The sequence below is a fragment of the Ahaetulla prasina genome, chromosome 14 (assembly GCF_028640845.1).
Source record: "Ahaetulla prasina isolate Xishuangbanna chromosome 14, ASM2864084v1, whole genome shotgun sequence".
Lineage (NCBI taxonomy): Eukaryota > Metazoa > Chordata > Lepidosauria > Squamata > Colubridae > Ahaetulla > Ahaetulla prasina.
This window is the reverse complement of record NC_080552.1, coordinates 24134290-24157494: the sequence shown is the minus strand read 5'-3', so window position 1 is coordinate 24157494 and position 23205 is coordinate 24134290. Positions and strand designations below refer to the sequence as shown.

At 45.9% G+C, this 23205-nt stretch overlaps 1 protein-coding gene across 1 annotated transcript; it reads left to right on the top strand.

Moving 5' to 3' along the window:
• The first annotated feature begins 1 nt into the window (after nucleotide 1).
• Nucleotides 2-10389, top strand: TEKT5 (tektin 5). Its single transcript, XM_058157691.1, has 7 exons — nucleotides 2-1043; nucleotides 2968-3051; nucleotides 4227-4297; nucleotides 4862-5005; nucleotides 5513-5735; nucleotides 9224-9378; nucleotides 10019-10389. The coding sequence occupies exons 1-7, from the start codon at nucleotides 477-479 to the stop codon at nucleotides 10233-10235; spliced, it is 1461 nt and encodes a 486-aa protein (XP_058013674.1). The 5' UTR covers nucleotides 2-476; the 3' UTR covers nucleotides 10236-10389.
• The last annotated feature ends 12816 nt before the right edge of the window (nucleotides 10390-23205 follow it).

Here is a 23205-nt window from a genome sequence, read left to right as displayed (position 1 = left end):
TTTGGAGCGCGGAGGGAGGCTGGCGGGGCCGAGCGAGGGAAGGGAAGGCAGGCCCCTCTTTTCCGGCCTTAGTCCGGCCCCACAGCTTGGGGCAGCGCGCCCCCTCAGCGCCCCCAGCTATTTGGCTTGGGGTTATTCAGGGGGGCTGGGAACCTGGCGGCTGAGGCCTGACCCCACGGGAGAGTGGACCATCTCCCAGAATTCCCCAGCCGGCATGTCAGCTGGGGGATTCTGGGGGTTGAAGTCCCCCCATCCTCAGGTTGCCCAGGTTGAGAAAGCCTGGCTCGGGGCAAGCAGGGAGGCATTTTAAGCAGGCAGTGGGGGAGGGGGGCCCTCCAGGGCCCTTTTGTGACACCAGCGCCAAGTCACAGTGCCAGGCTGGGCTGCAGGGACAGAGACACCCCCCCCCTCTGGGCAGCTGAATTGCTTTTGGGCTTTGGGCTGCCAGGGAGGTTGGTGACGACTTGCGGTGTTTGATGGAATTCCTGGGCACCACCCAGACGGCCAGCTACTGTGGACCGAAGAAGAGCTGCCTGCTGCCGGAGGTGGCCCCCACCAGCCTCAGCCATGACAGCTACCAGGCTTACTACCTGCCAGGCTATCGCTACCTGAACTCATGGAGGCCGAGCCTCTTCTACAAGGTCTCCGCTTTCCGACCCGGTGATGAGGGGGCCGGGCGCCTCAGTGCCCCATTGCGGCCCCCCACCATCCTGCCATCAGTGAGGTCATCCCTCTACGCCCGCTACAGTCCCCATGACTGGTACAAAGCCAACGCCGTGCAGATCAAAGGGTCGGAGGCATACCGGCACTGGGCCGGGCGGCTGAATGCGGACAGTGCGAGGCTCATGCAAGACAAGGATCAGCTGACTCGGCAGCAGCAGGAGGATTCTGGGAAAAACCTGGGGCAGAGGCTGGCCGACATCGATTTCTGGCGGTCCGAGTTGATCTATGAGCTTGAGCGGCTGCTACATGATACCCGTGCGCTGGACACTGCCAAGCGGCGCCTGGAGTGTGCGGCTGATGAAGCCCAGGGGCCTCTCCAGGCAAGTGTGGCACCCCCAGTGCTGTCAGGCTGCTATTAATGTGGGGTGCTGGAGAAAAGGCACTGGCCTCTCTTGTGGTCACTGCGGGGTGATGCCTTGCCAGCCGTTTCCCTGGTGGGAATTAAGTTAGTTCTACAACATTCTTCTTCACTGTAACACTGCAGCATCCTTCGAATGGTAGGCAAGCCCTTGGAAGGATAGCAACGTATTTTTTATTATTAACTGATCCCTAAACTAGGCCATCAACAGCCTCACAAAATGACAGGCAGGATAAAATGACCTGTGCTCTCCGCCAAAGGCAGTGGAGATGCAGAGAAACACTCTTCCAAATTACAGATTCTGCCTTAGAAAAGATCCCTTTGGCATCAGAAGAGATTAAAAATGCTTAGGCAGATTGCTTCAGAAATGGCAATTCTACTTTTTGTGTTGAAGGCCAGAACAGCAATTTTTTTTGAGCTCAGAAAGCTGGAGGAATTTGTGCCAAAGCTTTGGAAGCAGTAAAGTCTTAACTTCTCTGCTGTTGGCAGCATTAGCTCAATCTTGACTTGAAAGCTAAGCAAGGTTGTGCCCAGTTGAAAAAGTCACTGGGAGTCAGTTTGACTTGGAAGAACCTCTGGTTTTGCTATCAGTCCTCTGCACCGGAGACAAATTCCTTGCGTGTCCAAACACACTTGGCCAATAAAGAATTCTATCTGCCTATTTATCTAATCAGAATTCAGGCTGTATAATTTTGTTGTCAGCGTTCCAGAAAACCCCTCCTGCAGAAAAGACTCAGAAACCGACATCTTTCAAAGTTCTTTTACTAGCATAGGTAAACTGGCACAGTTGGGTGAAGACCAAAACTGGGGATTCTGGTTCGTCCCTCAGTAATACAAATCCCAAAATCTCCACTCTCATGACCCCTCTGCTGGTCACATGTTCCAATCCCCAACCGTCCCATGTCGAAACATTACTCCAGCCACTCCTCCAGATGGGAACCCAGCCTGACCTTGACCGGCAGGAAAAATATGTTGTTATGTCTAATCATCCCTTGCACTACCACCCTCCTCCCCTCCTTTCCCACAGAGGAGAATTGTGGCAGTGTATGGAAGCCTTCGCCCTAGTATGGCTTCCAAAGCTGACAGGTATCAGTTTGTATTTCTGAACTGCAAGCAAGTAGAAGTGTTCCTACTGAGCCTCTTAGAAGCTTTGTCTGTGTACCCAAGAATTATTCCTGTAATGTTTATTTATTTATTTTATTTATTTATTTGTCACAACAGTATATATAAGCATAAGCATGAAATAACTATACGATATATAAGCATAAATATAATCATAAGTATGTAATAACTATATGAAATTGGATACAACCAAAGGGAATGTTAACGATATTGTTGGTGCCTTCTCGCGAAATATCAGTTGTAGAAGAAAAGGGGGAGAATTCCATTTTCTTGAGTATAGAAAAGCAGGATTTAAAAAAAATGTTATGCACCCGCTAGAAGCCTTAAGTGCACTGCCCAAATCAGCTTTGCTGTGAGATTGAAACTGGCCATTAGGTGGCATGTTAGCTTTTCTCTTCAAATCTGTTCAGGACATAATATTGTTGGCCCCAAAGCAGGCTTGAGGCAGGAGTGTTTCATCCTCTCCTCCCTCCACCCCCTGGCTCATCCTTTGGAATGTGGGGGGGACTCGATGCTAGAGCTACCAGATTTTTGTTGCCAAAATCCAGATAACCACTGGAGGATAGCAAAGAGATTTTTTTTTAAATCTACTCTTCCCCCCTCCCCCATCTGCTTCTAGCTAGTAGGCTAGAAGAAGAAAGTGGGCTGCTTAGTCTGCTTGTGGGGGTGGCAGATTTGGAAAAATAAAAAAGCAAAATTCTCAACATCAAACCTTAGAATTAGGAGTGTTAGCTGACTCACTGATTTGTCTGGATTGCTCATAGGTGGCCTTGGAATGCTTATACAATCGGGAGAAACGGATGGGAATTGACTTGGTCCACGATCACGTGGAAAGGAATCTTATACAGGTATTGTAAAATAGTTTATAAGCAGTCGCCAAAAAGTAGCATTTAACTGGTAGGTTTTTGTTTTCCTGCTCTTCCTGCCCTCTGGGTTTGCTCACGGAAAGATAAGCTGATTGGAAATTGTCCAGAGCAAGAGCAAATATGCTATCAGCTTGTTTGGAGATATCTGGTTGCATACCCGGAAGAGGGTTTTCCTTTTCTTCTTCTTCATTTTCTGTGTGCAGGAACTTTTTGTATAAAGCAAGTTGCAGTGATGTAAGATTAGTCCAGTGTGACGACTTTGGGAAAAACCTTGGGAAACTGAGGTGAAGAGATGCTGCCCAGGGAATGGTCTGAGAAGAGGCAGCAGAGCCCACAGCTGGAAAGCGGGCAGGGCAAGAGGCTCAGGAGGGACCCTGCCTACTTTCCCAGGCTGCGAAGGAGATGGCGGGAGAAAAGCACTTTCAGGCTTGCAAAATTCTGTTAGTGTAGCTTTACAAATAAAGTAGAATGAACTTAGTTGGTTGTGTTTTCTGTCTGGTCTGTCTGGTAAGGTGATGCCTTGTTTAAAATTCACCAATTTCAAGAGGGCGAGGATTAGTCTGTAGCTGGTTTCCCACATTTAGGCTGTGTTGAACTTCAGCTCCCATAATTCTCAGCCACTGAGACTTACTGAAAGATAATAACTCACAACAATTCTATGTAAGTTTCCATTGAGCCATGCCTCTGCTATATTTATTAATACCTGTAATGCATGATGAAACTTTTGTCTCAGTTCAGGTTTAAACAAATAACTTTCGAGACTCCCGGTGTGTTGTGATGCAGATATCTCAATCTGGAGTCTCCCCTGAATCATATGATAAGCTCCCCATTCATTTAACATTCCGGCTGATAAAAATGAATGAGAATCACAATTCCCAGCACGCAATTGCATATAAATGTAACACAAGGAGCTTTTTGCCTTTTAAATAAAGAAGATGTCTGCGTATGTCCTAGAGGAAGGCTGGGGCAAGCCTCTCTGGAGCTGCTGCTAAATTTACACGGATGTCACCAGGCATCAAAATATCACCCAGGCCTTTAATTCTCTATTATGGTTTGTTTCCCTTTCCTGGGCCTTTACAAGGATGGAGGGCTCCACAAACCGCCTTTCCCTCGACTTTTGTAAGATCCCTAACCTGCGTGTGTCTTTTCTCTTCCAGGAGGTTGATTTGATCAGGGCTTGCCAAGAGAAAATGAGAAAGCTTGCAGAAAGAATTGACCAGCAGATTAAGTAAGCTTTGAAACAAGTCGGCTGCTGTTTAAAGCGGGACATGAGCTGGTCTGACTGACTTTTGCTGGGGATGATGCAACACCCGCAACAGCATTATGGTTTGGGGAATCTTATTTTGGATGGGTGGGGCCTTCAGCAAAGAGCAGTCAGTTCATTGGGCGGCTCTCAGTAGCAAGAAGCGTCCAACTGGGGTGCATCCAGAGGGCCAACCGGAAGCAGCCTTCAAAGGCAGGAGGTGAGAAAAAAAGAAATGGCTAAACTAGCATGATTGTTGGAACTCCTGGACCACCATCCCCCACCCCCATAGTTTACTTGGACTGTCACAGGAGGCAGCAATTCAACAAGTAGTGATAGCAGGACTCCTTTCTCTTCACTCTTCTCTTACTGATAATTGGGAACTTAGCAAACATCAGTTACAGTCTTCTTGTAAAAGGGAAAAAAGTGTAGGTTTAAAATTCATGGCTCTCTCCCCCCCCCCCCCTTCAATCTGGGAATGTAGAGAAATTTCCTGTGCCTTTTCCTTGACTCCTTTAAAGAAGGTAACTGCATAAATCTTTGCTCCAGCCTTAACAGAGATGCTCAACATGCACTTGAGCGGGATCTCGGTGATAAAAGTTCAGCTCATTTTATTGACGAAAAGTGCTATAATTTGAGGAATACTTCAGACAGCATCAACTACTACCATGGAATTGAGAAAATTGATGGAACGTAAGTAGTGGACTATCCCTTCATAGTCATTTACGTAGCAGCTAAATGAATGCGGGGATAAGAAAGTTTGACAAATGAAGTTTGTCACAGCTGGTTCATTGATGATTGGACACTGGATAAGGGACATCAGTGAGTGCTTTGCCTTGCAGAAAAAAGTTAAGGGGAAAAAACCCTTAAAACATTTTTCCTAGCTTGAAATGCATGTTAAAGTATTCCATATCAACCTTAGATGGCTCCTCAACAATGTTAAATGGTTCTTATGGTCCAGATTGTGTGCACGGAGCTGCACATACCACTGGTTGTCTTTGTTTTCTTCTCTGAGGCGTTTTTCACATCTCATAGTCAGCAAAAAGAGAAATGACCACTCTGCACTTAATGGAACACTTTATATCTCACAGTCTTCTTTCCAGTTATTAGCACTGGGCTATAATTTTGACGAAGTCCCCTGTCACTTGAAATAATAGTTTCCTTTCATTATCCAAAGCGACTCTAGTTCTTGCCTTGCAGGGTCTCCGTCCCTGAAACTTGGGCGAAGTTTAGTGATGACAACATCCGGTATTCCCAGAACGCCCGAGCCAACGCAGCCATCCTCTGCGAGGAAGCAAACCACACGCTGGAAATCACCTCCGATGATATGTGGAAACAGTGGACTGACAGCAACTTGTCCTTTACCTCTCGCATATCAGAAATTGCAGATGCCAAGAACCAGCTGCAAGCACAGCTGGCGAAGGTAGGACAGCATCCGATTTGCTCTGGGCTGACGGAATCTGTCTCATTCGTATATTTATGTTCAGAAAAACTATGGAACGCGTCTCTAGAGCAGGGTCCCTAACCTCAGCAAATTTACTACTTGTGGATTGTGGATTGGTGGCTGAGGAATTCTGGGAGTTGAAGCCCACAAGTGGTAAAGTTGCCAAGGTTGGCGACCTTGCTCGAGATAATGACAAAATAACAGAATGGGAAGGACCTTGGAGGCCATCTAGTCCAACCCCCTGCTCAAGCAGGAGACTCTATAGCAAGACCCGTCGTTTAACACTTTGTTGCTGGAGGTCGCAAGCTGAAATAGCATGTCCCTTAGCACAGGTGGTCCTCATCTTAATGACCACAATCAGGCCTGGAATTTCGGTTGCTAAGCAGTTCAGGGCCTCCACTCCAGGGATTGGGATGCTGTACAGAATGGTTGTTGATGTACAGAAGTGGAGGCTGTCCGAGTTGGCAAGTTGGGAACTCCCTGCTCGGTCCAGCACGCTGACCTTCTGTGCTTTTTCGCTCAAGAAGATGTCGGAGAGCCGCCAGTCTGCTCTGCCCACACTGCACTGTGATGTCACCGAAGCGGAGACAATCCAGCTGCGTGCGAGAGAGGAAGGTTTTGTGGGGAAACAAATGGTGAACCTCACGAAAGCATTGGATGACGTGGGCAGGCAGGCTTGGCATGAATAAGTTTCTTGTTCCAACCTCCTGCACGGCAGGAGAACAGTCAGAAGCACAGAGATGAATTATGGCTTTCAGCGAAACCTTTGTCAGTCCCCCCCCTCAATAACTTCTATAATAAATCTGGAGCTATTTCAATTCAGATTAAACCATTATAGTTAGACAGAGCAGGAACATCCGTTTTCCACCTAGCTTCTTTCACTCTGTGTCACATTTAAGAGAGGCTAAGTCAGGTCTTCCATAGGTTGAATCCCTGGTGTTTTGTGTGCCCACTGGACAACAGATGGTAGCATTTCATAGAAGCAGGAGAATTGAGAGCGACCCTCTTAACCCTATAAAAAGGGACCGGGTGGCTCTCTTCCTTTGCTCCCGGTGGAGACAGAAGGGAACTGAACTGAATAGCTAAGAATGCCAGTGAGCTAATTGGCGTTTATGTTCTGGAACAGGAGGGCAACTTTTGAAGAGCTCTAGAAATTAACCTACAGCCATTTCTGAACTTCTTTGTGTTCCTCTTTTCTCTCTCTTTTGCACTGATTTTCTGATCCTTCAAATACAGCTCTTCAGAGGTGCAGGATTGTTGACATCACCTGCTAGTAAGATCATACCCTTTGAAATGATGTGAATTATTTTGCATTGTGAATTTTATACGTAGTCATTAGGTGTAGTTAAGATCACATTGCTAGTAGGCAGGAAGGCTGACTGGGTTGCAAATACACACCCACTCCCTTCCTGCTTTTCCTTAATTCTACTTTTTAAAATAGAAAGCAACAGAATTATGAATTCAAATCACATCTATCACAACACTTTCTGCTGATGTTTAAAAGTGGTTGAATGTTTGGTTTGAATTCAGAATTCACGTTTCAGATGCTGACAGGGAAGAGAATTGTCAACTGCTAGTCAGTTATTCTGTTTCTTAGTGTGAAATTCAATGGGAAAGTTTTCTCCCAGAAAAGAAAAAACAAAGCATAACAAGAAGAAGTAAAGAAATAAACAAGCCAGGCAGGATCTGGCTTTGCGCTTGGTTCTTTTCCTAGGCTGAAGCTTAAGTATGAGAGCAGCCCCCCCCCATGCTCCCCCCCCCCCGGCTCTCTTTGCTTCTCAGCTAGAGGAGATTGGAAGTGTTGGGACTCTTGGTCCATCCTTGCTGAGGATGCTTATTGTTTTGAGATCTGACTGTGGGAAAGTTAGAAGCTCATCCTTTTTAATGACTTACGAAACACCCAAAAGAAGAGAAGCAGATATTCATGTCATCACTTGGTTCATGCCCTCCCCAGGGAGGTCGTGTGTTGGAAGAGCTCTTGGGTGCAGGACTGCTTAAGGGGCAACCATCGATGCCTTCTGCACAACAACCATGTTCTTTTGTGCCAATTTGAGGCCGGAATTGAGGCCGATAGAGAGTTGGCACATCTTATTATACTTGACAGAAAGTTAAGATCGTGGCATAGAAGGCCCTGGATCTCCAAGCAGGCTGAGGGTCAAGCAGAGCATAGAAACATGAGGACCTTGACCAACTTATAGGGGCACTTCCTGTGTTGCAGCTGCTACAAATCCATGAAAGAATCTTGAATCTCGGCCACAAAGTTGTTTACATACTAAGTTTATTTTGCTTGATATATGCACAGATATTTCGGCTACGTTACTCACTTTAACTGAGAGAGATCAAAATGTCCTCATCCAGATTTATTCTCAGCCCAGTTCCGCCAGAGCAAGTGGAGTGCTAAATTTTCCAGACCAATTAGCACAATATTTTTGGCCTGCTTGCTATACTGGGAGGTTGGACTAACTTGCCTGGGGCCGTAGAACAAAAACGAAAAAGGGACCTGAACAAAAACGAAATGGGTTTTAATTAAAATCAGTGTTGATCAATTAATTACAGTGAATATTCTATGTGCGTTTAATTATTTTTTCCTTATGGCAAGTTAAAAATTGCAATTCAATATCACCTGTTCAGGGTCTCCAGGGGTTCTCTTCCCAGGTTTTATGTATTCCCTGATTAATCAATGAAACTTTTAAAAAGAAGAAAAGTTGCCTTCCAGTGAAGCTTGATCCTAGCCACTCCATGGGTTTGTGCTTTTTTAGGGTATGTAGTTTCCAGGTAGTTTTTGTGGGAACAATGTGGAAGTGCAAAACATTTTTCTGGATCCACAGCTGGCTTGAAAGCCACAGCCGTCCTCATCAGAATGGGCAGATAACACAAAACTGGACAGAATGGCTAATACTTTAAAAAATGTGATTGCTTAGAGCAGCCTTTGTCAACCTCAGCTACTTTAAGATACATGAACTTCAACTCCCAGAATTCCTCAGCCAATACGGAAGCCATTCAGAGTTCATTACTGATGAAAAAGAAAATAGATGCATTGGTACAGGGTGCAGAATACCATTGGGATCAAAGTTATGTGTAGAGATAGTTTTGTACAAGATAATTTTGTAATTAATCACAAGGTGAAAATAAGTCAGTAGCTATTGAATAAAGTCAAATAAAGTCAAAGATCTTAAGTTGCTCCCACAGTTTAGCCCTATTTTGCATTGTTCACAGCTCACTCAGATTACCTGTTTCCAGCACCACCTCTTAAGGAAGAATAGAACAGAATTCTTTATTGGCCAAATGTGATTGGACACACAAGGAATTTGTCTTTAGTGCAAATATTAAGGAAGATTGGGTGAAACTGAAATAGGTGGAATTCTGTGATTTTGGATAATTCCGATTTGCAGATGATAATATCCCAGTGGAAGCTGGCAGGCATTTTTCTTTCCAAAACTGTCACGGATCTTTACTTTCTCTTTCAGACTCTTCAAGAAATCTTCCAGACAGAAAACACCATCATGTTACTAGAAAGAGCGATCATGGCCAAAGAGTGTCCACTGAAGGTGGCCCAGACCCGTCTGGAAGCGAGGACCCGGCGGCCAAACATGGAGCTGTGCCGGGACGTCCCCCAGTTCAAGTGAGTGTCATCACGCTTTCCACGGCACCCTTTGGCGGTGGCCGCATCAGCCCTGAGAGACGCTGCTGCTTTAAAGGAAGCCAGCGGGGGTTTAGTTTGTGCAGCGAAGTACAATTTTGGAAATCCAGGCTGAGTCCCTGCAGAGCCTGCTGGATGGTTCCCTCGCCTGGCCCTTCCTGAGCCCCGAGTCGTCTATCTGGCTCAGGTGCTTTTCACATCTTCTGAAGTCGGCATTGGACCCTGCCAGCTGGTGCTTCTGGTCTCCTCCTGCCTCTGTGTTTTGGCTCAGGGTGTCCTAGGCTGAACGTGAGCCAGGCTTTGCTTCAAGTGGGGGAATTAAATGCCAGATTTAGGCAGACAGCTCCACTGCTCGCTCGTAGGAGAGCAGAAGGAGGAGGGAATCCGCCCGCCTTGCAAGTCAACTCTGCTTCAAGGCTTCTCCTTATCGCTGTTAGCCTTGGCTAATTTGTTAACATCTTTTTAAGCACCTAGAACTGATCCGATTAAGAAAGAAGCGAAACGCAAGCAGGTCTCTGCGTGTGCTTCAGAGGCTGGGTCTTTCCACGTTGCCCTGCTGGGTCTTAGCAGCTTCCCACGAAGGCCCAGCAACCGTGACCCCTTCTTTTTCCTTCCCTTTCAGGCTGGTGAATGAAGTGTTCACAATTGATGACACCCTCCAGACCCTGAAGTTGCGCTTGCGAGAAGCCCAGGATACTCTGCAGCTGCTGATCCTCAACAAGTCGAAACTGGAGCATGACCTGATGGTGAAGGCCAACAGCCTCTTCATCGACAAGGAGAAGTGCATGGGGATGCGGAAGACCTTCCCCAGCACGCCCCGCCTGGTCGGCTACACCTGAGGTTGCAACGGCACCTTCCACGCTCCTATCAATCTGACATAAAAGATTGAAAATCATGGGAGACATTTCTGCTCGTTTATTTTTTTTGTAGCAAATGGAAGAAGGAGAAAGAAAAATAAAAAATCCCATGAAAATAAACGTAACGTAACAAAAACAAAATCGGAACAAGGTCACAGCTTTTCTTGCTTGCAGAAAGTGTGAGATGAAAGGAAGACAGTCAGCCCGGCTCTAGAGCAGACAGGAGGCAAATCCAGAAGAGGGTCTGATCCTGGCTGTCGTCCCCAGAGTTACTCTTTGCCCCCGTTTAGCTCTACAGAGGCCACAGTGCTGAATCCACAATTGAACTTGAAGATCTAGCAGCCTGTGTGGCCAGAGGATGCGTCACTGTGCAAATGTGTCCTTAGACTAGACTCAGAGTAGACTAAATCCACCTGCAAAAATAGGCTTTCCTGCTAATCTGCTTGGGCCAGGGGAAGCTAGCCTGCCGAAGGGCAAAGGGTTGCATGTGTGAAAGCACCACGTAAGTAGCTAACATTCATCCTAACTATTCCACCTGTGTGAACTTGATCTATGTGTCTGCCATACGAAGTACAGAAAAAGGTCTGTGATTCAAGGATCTCACCATGTTTGCAAAAGGGAGAATGTAATGCACACTGTAGAAAATAACTCATCCTCCCCCAGCTCTATTTTTTATAGAATACAGTTTACAGTATAGGGAGCAGAGGGCACAAACAACTAAGCCATGATAATCATGCTGGTATTTGCTCACAGGGAATGCACGATCAGATTGTTGTTTCCTCCCCTTCCAGCTCAAAACAGTTCCACTGCCCAGGCTTCTGCTCCAAGTCCCCTCTCTATAACCTTCCTTCCATTTCTAAAGCATTTAAATTTCTGGGCAAGGATGTGCCGTCAGCATCCTTTCACGTTCAGATACTGTCTGTTTCTTAGGAATTTAGAAGGTAATTCATCTGAAGGAAAAGGAGCCCTGTGTGGAGTCAGCTTCCTGCCTTTCCCTCTTCACAGGAGGATTGCAGGAGATCTTGGCAGGCTGGGCCAGCAGTAGACAATTGCTTCAGACAATGGACGTTTAGCTCAGCTTTGGGAGAATGTCTAGTTGGGAAAGGGATGAGCCTAGAGATGTTGTTTCGACTCTCTTCTGAGATAATCAGCTTTCCCCTGAAGCCTCACGCTCGCTCGCCTGGTGAGAGAGCAGGAATGGTTTGTTCCTGTAGTTCAAAGGCTCAATTTGTTGGCATCTGGGTTTTTTAAATGAAGAGGGAAGCTAATATAATTGCGTTGTGGTGTACATCTCATTTCTCCCCCCAACACTCACTGGAAGAATACCAACTGAGTTGTTATATTCTGAACCACCTCCTAGCTGGTATTGTTGCAGTTTTATTTATCACTAAAATCATATCTGGTTCTCGTAATTATAAGCTGTGTTGATTGAGTGTAGCAAAGGCATGCATACACATAGATTTAATTACCTTTATAACCAGGGGATATATACATTTAATTACAGGTAATTTGTTGGTCCTGGATTTTAAACAGCTCCTCAGCACTTCTGTTTGCTGCAACGAATCCTTTGACCCATCTAGATTTACCTAAATGGCACCGTCGTGATTTGAGTTTCTTATTTTCCTTCAAAATGCTGCTTCTTCCATAATCCAGCCGCATTCTGCTCTCTCCCCCCCCCCCCCTTGCAATGTCTTGGTCGAGCAGAAAACGAAGTGGCATTTTGTTCTGTCTTCTGGATTGTGCTCAACAAGTAGCCCCTTACTTGCGCTTCTGTGTTTCCTTCCTTAAGTTTCTCTGCTGGCATTCAAGAGGAGGTAGAAGATGATGGGTTGCGGGGTATCCCTGAGGGACAGAGGCAAGGCTAGGAGGTTAAACTCTGTTCTCCGTTAATGGAGAAAGCAGGTTGATTTCCAATTAATAACTCCAGATCCTTCTAGGATCCAGATGTGCAAAGGCCCTTCTCATTTCACCATTCATGCTTTTGAGAACATTTTCAGCCCAGAGATTTTTCATCGTAAACAGGTCCTTCTTCCTGCGTCCTGCTATCTAAACCCAGGGACTCTTTAACACCGCGTGGGCTGGTTTAGGGCTGGTGCAAGGAAGAGGGGATGGAGGAACAAGTGCGGTGGGTGGAGAGGCTTTGCCAGGGCTGAGCTTCTGCGAAATGTCATCTGGCGTCCAACAGCCTGGCCCTTTGGACAATGCAGATCTCTGGCCCTTGCCGGTGCCAGTGGCCAAGTATTCACAGAAGTCTTGCTGGTGGGTGGGTTCAGAGAAGAATGGGCGCCTGTTCTGAAGGAAAGAGTCCAGCTCTTCCCTTGAACTTAAACAAGAGCCTTGGCTTCAGCTTTTGAAAAGCCTCTGGAAGGAGAACATTTTGCCCAGGATGCTGGCTTGATGTTCTCAGATCCTTCCCTTAGCTGTTCTAAGCACCTTTTTACCCACCTTCGGCTTCCGTTCTTTCACCTCTCCTCTCCTCCCTTGAAATGCATGTCCAGACATTACCCATCTGAGTCCGATGAGCGTTTTCTGCCCTCTTCAGGGGTCCAGCTTGTAGAATAGCCATCTGGTTTCCCACCAGCACGGCCCATTGGCCACAACAGCTGGAAGAGGTACGATGGACATTGAGGCACAAATTTGGGGGAGGGGACTACACATTAAATATAAATTTAAATAAACATAAACATTCCTAAAACTCTTCTGACTTAGAGACCGTAGAGCTTAGAGAGCGCTGTGAAGCAGGGGTCTCCAACCCTGGCAACTTTAAGCCTGGCGGACTTAGCTCTGCTGGCTGGGGAATTGTGGGAGTTGAAGTCTGCCAGGCTTAAAGTTGCCAAGGTTGGAGACCCCTGCTGTAAAGCACTATGAAGCAGTATATAAGTCTATTGCTCTTCTCTCGGGGGACATTGATCCCATCCTTTGTGGGCCCAGGATTCTTGCAGATCTCTTGGGTGACAAGGACAGGGGTCTTTCCCAGGAAGCAGCAGCCCCTTCCCCCACCTGCTTTCCAGATGCTCCCTAGAACAGGACCGGAAGAGACACCACACAGAATCCCAGGGCAGGGGAAGATGGGGAAGTTGAAAAAATATTTTTTATTTATTTATTTTGTCACAACATCATACAAAAAGATTATATAGTATATAACCATATAAACATATATAGGAAGAAGAAAAGAAAAACAATAGGAGAGGAACGGTAGGCACGTTTGTGCGCTTATGCACGCCCCTTATGGTCCTCTTAGGAATGGGGTGAGGTCAATAGTAGAAAGTTTTGGGTTTTGGGAAGGAGGCAACAGGACAATATCTTTCTACTGTTCTTGGGAAGATTGTCTCCATCTGAGTTGAGCTCAACTGGAGGACGCTTCTATGATCCCATTCTGTCCGATACCGCCAGGGTGTTTGGAGACTGAATTTCCTCAGTGTCCCCCACCACACCCCCGGCTAAGGAAGTCTCTCTTCTAGGGACGGGGTGTGTGTGTGTGCCTCTCTTCTGCCCTTATGATGTTCTCCAAATGGTTGGGCATTCCCCCGTCCTTTAGTGCTGCATCATTCCTTCTTGCTGGCCCTTGGTGAATGGTTCAGCAGCCAACCTTTGAATCTCGGCTTCTTGGGGTTTCGTTAAACACTTTAATTGTGGTCTCAGCTGCTTCCCAACTTTCATCTGTGCAGTGAAACAGGGAGCCGAAACACTTAACTAAATAAGCGTCTACCTTTTCTTTAACCTACTGGCGTAAGAGATTTTTTTTGTTTTAATTGAAGAAGCTGGCAACCTTAGGGAACAAACACACCAAGGCAAGCTAATTATACCCACCCCAAAAAGCTGCAAGCGGCGTAGCTTTCCTTTTTAAAAGTAGAGACAAAAATATTCCAGCGATTGCTGGCGAACGATTGCGAAAGCGACAGCTGCCCTGAAAATATGAATAATAAGAACTTGGGAAGAGCACTTGGGAAGGCCAGGATGACCTTGGTTTATTTTTAATGCCTCTCTCTTCGGTAAGACGAGAACGGAGAGTTCACTTTTAATAAACGGGGCCCTGCCTCCCAGCCCGGGCAGAGGGAAAGAGGGGACGGGAAAGAAGGAGGGGGGGGGAGCAAGGTATGGCTTGGAATGCAGAAATGCACCCCCGCCCTTTGGTTCAGCCCAGAGATCTCGAAATAGTTCAGGCTTCTCCGGGCAGAGACCAGCACCCCAGGTTGGCTGCCTGGACCGTCCGGGTCCCTGGCAGAGATGCCCTAAAGCAGGGATCTCCTTGATGAGAAGGAAAAGTTTCACCGACTCCTTCCTGGTGTTCCCGGAAGGAAGGGTGGGTGGGTGCGGCCAGCTTTGGAAGGTGAGGCGAATTCTTTTCTCCGCCTCCCTAATTTTGTTCAAAGGAAAAAAACAAAGCACTGAAGCAGAACAAGCAGGTTCAGTGGCCGTCTCTGTTCCCAGCTGCTTTGGTGAGAGCTTTGTGCCATTCATGCTTTCTGAAAGTTGAAAGGAAATCCTGCAGAAGACGTCAAAAACAAACCAGGTCTTCCGTGTGTAAAGCTGGACCTTTGGGGAGGATCTTTATGCGGCCTCCTCCCTCCCTCTCCCAAATATTCAAAGGGGGTTAGAAAATAACTGCTCCTCTGCTGGCTCCTCATGCAAGTTTGCATGATTAGTTTGGCAGTTAATGCAAATCAAATCGGGAGCTGTTTCCGTTCAGAGGGTGGAAGACGATTTCCCAAGGCCAAATTGTCAGCCTGCAGGCCGGTGAATCTACTAGGGAAGAATAAAATCAGACGGTGGGATGGCTGGCAAGAGGACTACTCCTTGAACAAAGGCAGAAGGAGGAGGTAAAAGGTCCCATGGAGGCATCCCCGCACCTCCTTTCCACCTGGAGGGACTGTGGGGGCCCTCCAAAAAACCCGTTCCTGCGCTTGCCAAGCAGGTTTGGGCCTCTGGAAGAGACTGTGGTGAGTCAGCCAAGTAACTGCGGAGTGTCAAGTTGATCTGTGGGCTTCCAAGTCAGCCAGGGAGCTCTGGAGCTTCTCAGCATCCTACAGGAAGAACCATAAGGCAAGAAGCGGAGAAGCTGAAATCAGCCTACAGTCTTGGAAGATTTGTTGGCTGAAGCCTTCAGTGTTTCCCTGGTGAGCATAAATCGCCTTTGGGAATGGGCAGCTGCTTCAATACGCCTTTCTGGCTAGGGAGGGGCTGCAAAGTAGGCCCCTTGCTTGGCCTGCAGGAACCCCCCCTCTAGCCCTCAAGACTTCCCAGTGGACTTGCATGAAACTCCTCCAGATCCTGATTCAGGAGGTGCTCAGGCCAGCAGGTTCTGCTTTCTAACGTCTCACAGGTGAAAACTGGGACATGCTTCCACACCCAGTAAGGATGACTGTCCTGCCGAATCTGGGGTGAAAGCTTTGCCGCCGCCCCCACCCCACTTCTCAGCCTCCTGTTTGCCTCACCTGCTTGCCACTGACCTAAAACCCGGAAGTGGATTTGTCCTTGGGATTAGAAAGAGAGTGTGGGGTAGGCACACCAGCACCTTCCTAGGCGCCTCCCTTTGCCCTGTGTTTGTTTTTCCAACTGGCACGCTGCAGAAACAAAGGCCCAGCCTCTGGCTTCCCCTGTGTATCTCTGCCTCTGTGTAAATAAAGATGCTGGGTGGTTGCAGGAAGGATAAAGACAAGGTGGGGCAGTGGAGGACAACTGGAGGGGCACTCGAGGGTGTGGGCACCATCCTGGAACAGTCCCACCTGCTTCCTGATAGGTGAATCTTTTGTGTGAATGGGAGGCCCTCCTACAACATAACACTGTGAGAAGAATAGCAGAATATCAGAGCTGGAAGGGACCTCAGAGGTCTTCTAGTCCAACCCACTGGTCAGGCAGGAAGCCCTATATTATATCAGACAAGTGACTGTCCAGTCTCTTCTTGAAAGCCTCCAGTGACAGAGCATCCACAACTTCTGTTCCACTGTTTAATTGTCCTCACTGTTAGGAAGTTTCTCCTTAGTTCCAGGTTAGTTTTTCTCCTTGATTAGTTTCCATCCGCTGTTTCTTGTCCTGCCTCCAGCTGCTTTGGTGAATAAGTTGATCCCCCTCTTCTCTGAGACAGCCCCTCAAATATGGGAAGACTACTATCATATCACCCCGGTCCTTCTTTTCATTAGACCTACCCAAGACTCACACTGCTCTCAAGAGTCCCAAATGAGTTTTCCACCCCTGTTGAAAAATAATTCCGTATTTGATTGCCATCCAGATCAAGGGCCTCTGGTAGCTCAACAGACTAATGCAGTCTGTTATTAACAGCAGCTGCTTGCAATTACTGCAGGTTCAAGTCCCACCAGGCCCAAGGTTGACTCAGCCTTCCATCCTTTATAAGGTAGGTAAAATGAGGACCCAGATTGTTGGGGGCAATAAAGTTGACTTTGTATACAAATGGATGAAGACTATTGCTTAACACATTGTAAGCCGCCCTGAGTCTTCGGAGAAGGGCGGGATATAAATGCAAATTAAAAAAAAAATTGGATTGCATCACTTCTGCTGCACAGCCAATCAAAGATGCTGGGACATATTCGGGGGGGGGGGGGGTTTAAGGTGATGAAGTTCAGCACACCTGAAGGCAGGAGAAGCCGACTTAGGTCAAGTTTCCCAGAGAATGGATGGTTGCGTGACCCTTCCCTTTTGTCTCACCCAACATACTCTCCTCCTGTCACGTGGAAAATAAATTCTTTGCACCCCCTTCTTCTCCCACCCCCGGCTGAATCAGCCCCACCCAAATCTTTCATTCTTTTCTCAGATTAATCCTGTCCCGGCCCAGACATGCCTCTGTTGATTTTTAGTATATTTCTGCACTGAACATTTTCCTAGGTATGCTCTGGAATAAGCAACATGGAGAGGGAGGGAAAGAGAAAGGAAGGAAGGAAGGAAGGAAGGAAGGAAGGAAGGAAGGAAGGAAAGAAAGAAAGAAAGAAAGAAAGAAAGAAAGAAAGAAAGAAAGAAAGAAAGAAAGAAAAATTAATTGAGCAAAGTTAAACAATAGCAGGTTGTCTACAAATCCTTCTGCCCCCCACGAAAGATAACAAGAGAGCAGAGGCTGTATGGGCTAATATAAAATCCAGTGTCAGAAATAGTAACTAATTTAAATATGCTTCATTCCACACAGTTGTTGTTTATTGCAATTTACAGTCAATGCCAATTTTAAAATTCTGGTTTTATCCGTGGGTGGGTTATTTTGCCCACCCTTCCGAGAAGGCTTCCCTCTGGGTCAGCCCATATTTGCCAAGACAGGCAGGGACAGCCCAGCTGTAAACTGCGCCCATGGGTTAGTTACTTGTAGAAAAAGAGAGCTCATTCCCAATATTGCTAGGAAGATGCAGGATAAGATTTCAAAACATCGGATAGTTGCACATTTCTTTGCTACAGGGAAAAATAAAAAGCTGGTGCTCTGTTTTATTTTTAGATTTGTATCTTGCTGCAAGCAGAACAAACAGTAATTTTGCGGTTAACTGTTTTATCCTTTGATCTCCCTTATCTAATATTTTTGCTCTGCAGCATTGATGTCTAGGCAAGTTGGGGAAGCGTCTCCTCTTCTTCGGAGAGGAGATTGCAGCAGGAGACTGGGTGGGAATGGTGGGACAGTTGCTCTTATGACTGTTCTGCTATGCTGACCTGGAAGGGCGAACTAGAGCTGGCAGGGATGTGTGCAGGTGGCCTTCCCGCTCCTGGGAAAGAGCCCCAAGCCCTGGATGTCCCAAAACAAGTCATTCTCTGCTCTCTTCTCAACTGATGGAAATGCTCTGCGTTTATAGGCCACCTGCCTTTCAGACCTGTGATCAGACGTGCCCCAACAACAGTCTCTCCCTTCCCGCCCAACCTGGGGCTGGCAAAGGAGAGAAGGAAGTTGCTCTTCGCCAGTTAAGCCCAACCGTTGAAGGCTTATGGTTGCTCTGCAGACCTGATCAGCCTCCCAGATCTTGGCAGAAGGAAGCTAGGCACCCTTCAAGGCAGCACCGAGCTCCTCCTTTCTTTGCTGCCATTAATGGCGGTCTGGACTTTTCCCAGCCAGAAATGGTTGGTTTGGGAGCATGCAGGAAGAGAGCCAAAAGCTCTACCTGGCTTCCCCCAAACGGGCATCCTCCAAGTGTGCTGGGCTGCATTCTCTCTTTTGCCCAGCAAGGACAGCAGCACCAGGCTGAGGGGAAGATTCCTGGTTGTGCCAGGTTTCCCTTCCAGGCCAGCTGGGTCTTCTGGGAAGCCTCTCAGGCCAGCTGGAGAAGCTGGAGAGCTTCTGCTGATCACATGGAACCTTGTGAAGAAAACCAGGGAAATCGAGGGAAGGCTTGGCCAACAGATATCCCAATAAGCCTTGACTCGGGTGTGTATGCCCTTCACCAGGAGTGAAATCTTACCTCTCTTACACTAAATACTACAGGTCTCAAATGTAAATTAATAAATGCAAGAAGTATGGTAAACAAATTACCTGAATTTATCCTCTTATTAAACAATGGTACATTTGACATCATATTTGTTTGTGAAACATGGCTAAACTCATCCTTCAATGACTCTATTATTTCAAACAAAGAATACCAAGTCCTTCGATCAGATCGTGAACACCGCAGAGGTGGTGGAGTAGCTATCTTTTACAAAAAATCACTGAACTTAAAAAATATTCAAGTTGTACACAAACTCTCTCTACCTGAAACTATTGTATGTGACCTGTCCACACTTAGATTCATACTATGCTACAGAGCCCCTGACTACGACATCGCTCATGCAAATATGTTAACCTCACTACTAACATGGGCTACCTCTTGCCCATATCCTCTCATCTTTCTGGGAGAACTAAATCTACCTTCTATAAACTGGATAACAAATGAATGTACAACTGAACCAATCCATACTACACTATACAACGCAGTTACAAACCTAGGTCTTGAACAACTAGTAACTAACAATACTAGACTCATGAACTGCCTTGACCTCATCTTTTGTAATAACGCGAACTCAATTTATGGACTACAAGTAAAAGAACCCTTTTCCAACAGTGACCACTGCATGATAGACTTTTATCTAAACATACTCCCTCGCATAAATCATCACAACAATAGTACTCCAAACTACAATTTTAAAAAAGCCAACTATGATCTTATAAACAATGATCTCTTATTTCTTGACTGGCAAAATCTATTCTCAACCTGTATCACTGTAGAAGACCACTATAAAGTATTCCTACTTGAAATCAATAAAATCATCAAACTATAAGTACCACAAATCACCACCAAAATCAAAAAGAAAAGCAAATTACCCATATCAATAAAAAAGCTGCAATCCAAAAAAAAAATCCCTCTGGAAAAAAAACAAAAAGGGTTATGTAGCAAACTTCAAAAACCGCTACAAGAATATTTGCAACCAAATAAAAACAGAATGTAACACTTACCACACCAAACAAGAAGAAGACCTTCTACGCACTAATTCCAATCGTGCTTTCTATAATTTTGTGAACAATAAACTTAAAGAAACAAGATCCATCCCACCACTAAAAGAACCTAACGGCAAAGAATGTACTGACGAAACAGTTAAAGCAAACCTCTTTAACACATTCTTCGGCTCAGTCTTTGTAAACAGTGATGGCTCATATCCAACATTCCCCAATCGTACCAAAAATGTTAACAACGACTTAACACATATAAACATCATAGAAGAAAACAACAACCTAACACATATAGACTTCACAGAAGATAATGTTGAAAAAGCCCTTCGCAACCTGAAACCATCATTATCTATTGGACCAGATGGACTATGTGCATACTTTTTAAAAAAACTTTCAATTAATATAGCTGAACCCCTAAGCATAATCTTTAATAAAGCCTTCAAAACTAGTTCCCTTCCAAAACTCTGGTCTCTAGCCACAGTCATCCCTATCTTCAAAAAAGGAGATCCAAGCCTAGTTGAAAATTACAGACCTATCTCTCTATGTTGTGTCTCATGCAAAGTAATGGAATCTATCATAAACCAATCCATTACACTCCACCTTGAAACAAACAACCTTCTCTCTAATAAACAATTTGGTTTCAGAAAAAAATTGTCTTGTAACTTACAACTTCTTCACTGCAAAAACATATGGACTACCAACCTTGATCAAGGTAAAGCAATAGATGCAATCTACATAGACTTCTGCAAAGCTTTTGATTCAGTAGTACATGATAAACTACTCCTCAAACTAAAATCCTACGGCATTTTGGGACCTCTTCACAATTGGATAAATGCCTTCCTGTCAAACAGACAACAAGTGGTCAAAATTGGCAACGCTATATCAAATCCTGTTCCTGTCAAAAGTGGCGTTCCCCAAGGTAGTGTTCTTGGTCCAACGCTCTTCATACTATACATAAATGATCTCTGTGACCTCATCTCAAGTTATTGTGTTCTCTTTGCTGACGATGTCAAACTATTTAATACCACTAACAATACTTCTACCCTTCAAGAAGACCTTGACTTAGTTTCCGATTGGTCTAAAACTTGGCAACTCCAAATCTCTACCAGCAAATGCTCAGTCTTACATATTGGAAAAAAGAATCCTATCAACAAGTACAAACTCGATGGTCATTACCTTACTGACGACCCTCACCCTGTCAAAGATCTTGGAGTTCTCATATCAAATGACCTAAATGCCAAAGCCCACTGCAACTACATAGCAAAAAAGGCTCTAAAAGTAGTAAACCTAATTTTACGCAGCTTCTTTTCCAAAAACTCTACACTACTAACTAGGGCATACAAAACATTTGCCAGACCTATTCTTGAATACAGCTCATCAGTCTGGAACCCATACCACATCTCTGACATAAATACAATAGAACGCATCCAGAAATATTTTACTAAAAGAGTTCTTCGCTCCTCCGAAAACAACAAAATACCTTATACCACCAGGCTTGAAATCCTGGGATTAGAAAACTTACAACTCCGTCGACTCCGACATGACCTGTGTTTAACACACAAAATCATCTATTGCAATATCCTTCCTGTAAATGACTACTTCAGCTTCAATCGCAATATTACAAGAGCAAAAAATAGATTCAAGCTTAATGTCAATTGCTTCAAACTTGATTGCAGAAAATATGACTTCTGCAACAGAGTTGTTAATGCTTGGAACTCATTACCTGATTCCATAGTCTCTACTCAAAATCCCAAAATCTTCAACCAAAAACTGTCTACTATTGACCTCACCCCATTCCTAAAAGGACTATAAGGGGCGTGCATAAGAGCACAAAAGTGCCTACCATTCCTGTCCTATTGTTCCCTTCATTATATCAAATTAATATAGCTGATGCATATTCTTTACTTTATATATATTCTTCATGATACGTTTTTTTTACTTATGACAATGTTTGTGTATACTGTTGTGACAAAATGAAATTAAAAAAAAATAATCCAGCAGGTTGTGACAGGTTCTGGAGAACCGGTAGCGGAAATTTTGAGTAGTTCGGAGAACCGGCAAATGTCACCTCTGGGTGGCCCCAGAGTGGGGTAGGAATGGAGATTTTGCAGTCTCCTTCCTTCCCCTGCCAAGCCCACCAAGCCACGCCCACCAAGCCATGCCCGCAGAACCAGTAGTAAAAAAATTTGGATTTCATCAAATTTTGAACCTCACCTGCTGCCAGGGGCTGGATAGGCACACCTGCCTGGAAAAACTGAAGACAGGAGGGCAAAGAAGGTGCTGCGTTTGGCTTCCTCTTCCTTCTGTTGTGATTAAGTGGAGACACTTTGGAAGGATGCGGCGTTTTGCAAATTGGTGTCTCTTGTACCAAGTTCTCCCTGGCCTGGAGGGAAAATGGCCCAAAGATCTGCTCATTAAGTTTATTTTATAGAGGGGCTACAGAAAGAAAAGGGCCCCAGGCTGCCAGCTGCTGCTGGGGCACGAATGACCCAGCAACATCAGAAAAGGCAGCATTGCCACCGGAAGCAGCCAGAGTATTGACAGGAGCACCTGAGATGCCCGACTGGAGGCTCAGGCCATGGCTGGGGCTCTGCTTTGGCTTTCAGAATATTTCCAGAGGTGGCTCCTTCCGGCTTAGCTTAGCTGAGCTGCTGGTTGGAGCTTTGGCTGGACCTTAGCAGGACTGGTCACTTTCGCAGCTAAGAACATAAGAAAAGAGGCTTTAGGGATCAAGGATCTTTGCCTACAAAGAGGTAAAGTTTGGCCAAGGGCTTTGATACCTTCAGAGAGGGAGAATTTCCCCCAAGGTCAATTAGGCACCCTCTTCAAGCCCTCTCTTCCCCTATCAGTCTTCATGTCTCAAGCCATCCCCTTCTGACGTCATGGCCCTTTGCCTGAGAGTCTGGCCCACAACTTCTCTTCTGATCTGAGAGCCAAACAGGCCTTTTGTTGTCCTGGCCAACGTGGCCGTATTGATCCAAAGGTAATGATCTGGACATGAAATGACCGATATTGGTGCCACATTCTTAGGGTTGATACTTTCACTCATTTGTGCATGGAAGGAGCATATTCCTAGCCTGGTGCCTCCAGATCTGCTGGATGAACATCCTGTCCTGGTGAAACAGAATGGGACCAAATGGTTCCAGTGGGTCATTCGGTTCTCTTGGCAGCAGCATTGTGGGGACAGAGCCCTGAGTGGCCATCACGCACTTGGCTTCAGGATCTCACTTCTCCTCTCAAGAAGCAGGAAGCCGTTCTTCTCACCTTCAGCTCTTTATCTGGTCACCATGTTATCTTAGACCAGGCTGGATTCCCTGGTCCTACACACACACACACACACACACACACACACACACACACACACACACACACACACACACACACGTGATTTTTTTAAGAAGGAAAACAAACAAACCCTGAATCTGTTTGCAGACCTTCCTCCGAGCACCTCCCTCTCTCTGCTGGGAGACCAAGGCAGGCAGCGTCCCCTTGGATGGAGCCTTCTGGAAAGGCCCCAGGTGCCTTCTTGCAGCTCCGTGGATGTGTTTT